The 2,297-nt window shown below is 45.1% G+C and overlaps 1 protein-coding gene across 1 annotated transcript; it reads right to left on the bottom strand.

Moving 5' to 3' along the window:
- Positions 1-295: 295 nt before the first annotated feature.
- Positions 296-1,664, bottom strand: LOC125555519 (uncharacterized). Its single transcript, XM_048718441.2, has 3 exons — positions 1,510-1,664; positions 944-1,000; positions 296-843 (listed from the first exon to the last, which is right to left on the bottom strand). Exons 1-3 carry the CDS (start codon positions 1,580-1,582, stop codon positions 551-553), a joined length of 423 nt encoding a protein of 140 aa, XP_048574398.1. The 5' UTR covers positions 1,583-1,664; the 3' UTR covers positions 296-550.
- Between the last annotated feature and the right edge of the window lie 633 nt (positions 1,665-2,297).

Genomic DNA, 2,297 nt, shown 5'->3' with positions numbered 1-2,297 from the left:
CGTTGTGGTCCTTTTTGTCTCTAGTTCTTTCTACTTCACTGAACTCTATTGTTGTAGTTGTAGGTGGTCAGGTTTTCACCCTGTAGCGAGAGCTTCGATGGCGATTCTCCGTTGAGCGCAAATGGAAAGGGGTTGCCCGTGTTGGAAAAAGGAAAAGCTAGTTTGTTTCTTTGGAAATCAGCAAGTCTGTTGGAATCAAATGTGATCAAATAGTTTGTGGAACACAGGAATACATCGTAATAAGAATGTTTACTCTGCAAGTGCAGATCATCATTATTAACTCTCTTGGATGGTTTATTCAGGACAGAATGTGTGCGACGCATAATTACTCGACAAATAAAATGTCCCCAAATTAGAATGTTTCACTCGCATACTTTAGACAGAAACATAGTGGTACACAGACATACATAAATAAGCATGCGTACGTGCATGCAGGGTTCCGATACTAACACAACAAGGCTTCGGATATACATAATATAGCTGCCCAGAAGATGCATAAGGCTTCTTATTACCAGCAAATCATTTAGTCTGTCTTAAGCAGAGCTTGGAGTTAGCTGAGGTCCTCGCCATTGCCATCGTCAGTCTGGTCGCCATCATCGTCGTCAGTCTGATCCTCCTCCTCCTTTTTCTTGTCACCGTCTCCGTCAGCCTCTTCCTCCTCCTCCTCCTCTTCTTCCTCCTCCTCCTTGTCAGCCTCCTCCTCCTCCTCATTGTCAGCCTCCTCCTTGTCAGTCTCCTCCTCGGCGTCTATCGAGAAGGGGCTGTCTGTCGAGAAACTGCTCACGATGCTGCTAGTGTCTTCATCCTCCACCACATTATCTGTGATGTTCAGTGTTACAATCCCTGCAGGAAGCACACAGTACAGACCAAAATTAATTCGCATGTCCACTCAAAGCTAAGAAAAATGCACCTAGAGAGAACAAACACGGCGCGCCATACGTACATTCATCGTCCCAAGAGGTAGGCTGCACGTTCTCAAGCCGCCGGTTTTCCAGCTCTTCTGCATGGTAGAAAGATTTGTATGCACATCAAATGCATCGTTAACCTCTCCTAATTAAACTTGTGTAATCAAGCAAAATATATTGACACGATTTATGTCTAGCAAGCCCAAACAATTTTTTAGGAACTGGTGAATAGAGAAGATCAAATCGTTTCCTATATAGGAGGCCATGCATTATCGGACACGAATAGCATATTAATTCTCGTTAACTACAAAGTGAGCTTGGGACGTGAATAGCTCAAAAGGTTTATTTTCCGGTTCTTCAAAAAGAAAGAAAAGGTCCAAAAACCAAAAATCAAGCTTGTACACATGACCAAGTATTATATTTAGTCTTTAAATCTGCGCAAAGTTATGCATTCCATGACCATATGGGAAAAGAAAAAGGGAATCAATGTACAAAAAGGGAACACAAACTTATCAAGCATATTTCCTCACGAAAAATTGCAGGTACGTAGTATACAACCATAGTTATGCAAGAAACTTAATCAAACAAGAAAGATCTCACTTACCAGCGGTCAGCACACGTTTCTTGCCCTTTTTCTTGCCTTGGTTGTTTCCACCGGATGAACCGCCACTGTCCATCTTCTTCTTCTTCTCTTGGCTTTTTTCTCTTCTCAAAGCTAGCTTTAGTGTTGCAATGTATAGGTGCAGTGCGCAGTCCCCATTCTCTATCCTTTTATAAGAGGCTGAACAGCACACATGGGCTACGGTTAATTCAGTGCAGTGCACACAACATGCACACATAAAAATTGATACGCACACGTCATGAAATATTTTCTATCCAGTCCCGCACATGAAAACTGTAGCATAGTACACGTCAATCATGCAGCCCAAGCACATGCAGTCTTCATTGCATCATAGTAGTACAGTTTACTAGGGGCATCTCACAGGCCCACCCAAAACCCTTTCCCTCCACCGCACCCTTTCCTGCCCGAAACGATCAGTGCTGCATTCATGTCAGCCCATAACGGATGTAACCTCTCACTGAAGCCGGAATTGAAACACACGCCGGCCGAGAGCCTCGCCCGTTACACGCGTCTTTGCTCCGCATTAAAACATCATCTGTCCATCCGCCTACACTCGTTAAATTGGCGCGCCTGCTGAGGAACCTACTCTGGGGCCCCGAGCACCACACGTCCGTCTACATGTTGGCCGGCATTAAACACCTCACCTTGGCATCCGCCCGCTATTTAAATGTGGTCAGGTGTCGAGCAACAGCCGCACCACACCTCCGCTCTCCATCTCCTCTTTGCAGGACACATGGCATGACCTCAAGCTCCAAAGCCCTGTGAGACAG

This window comes from Triticum urartu, chromosome 5A, assembly GCF_056163025.1.
Source record: "Triticum urartu cultivar PI428250 chromosome 5A, HENAU_Tu73, whole genome shotgun sequence".
In the NCBI taxonomy this organism is placed as follows: domain Eukaryota; kingdom Viridiplantae; phylum Streptophyta; class Magnoliopsida; order Poales; family Poaceae; genus Triticum; species Triticum urartu.
Note: the sequence above shows the minus strand (reverse complement) of the source record. Positions and strands in the feature narration are given on the sequence as shown.

What these genes read in the sequence shown, in the direction of transcription:
- LOC125555519 (XM_048718441.2), bottom strand. Translation starts at nt 1,582, where the DNA reads ATGGACAGTGGCGGTTCATCCGGTGGAAACAACCAAGGCAAGAAAAAG. An exon ending in GAAACGTGTGCTGACCGCTG is followed by an intron (nt 1,001 to 1,509) that starts GTAAGTGAGATC and finishes TCTACCATGCAG; the next exon opens with AAGAGCTGGAAAACCGGCGG. An exon ending in TACCTCTTGGGACGATGAAT is followed by an intron (nt 844 to 943) that starts GTACGTATGGCG and finishes TGCTTCCTGCAG; the next exon opens with GGATTGTAACACTGAACATC.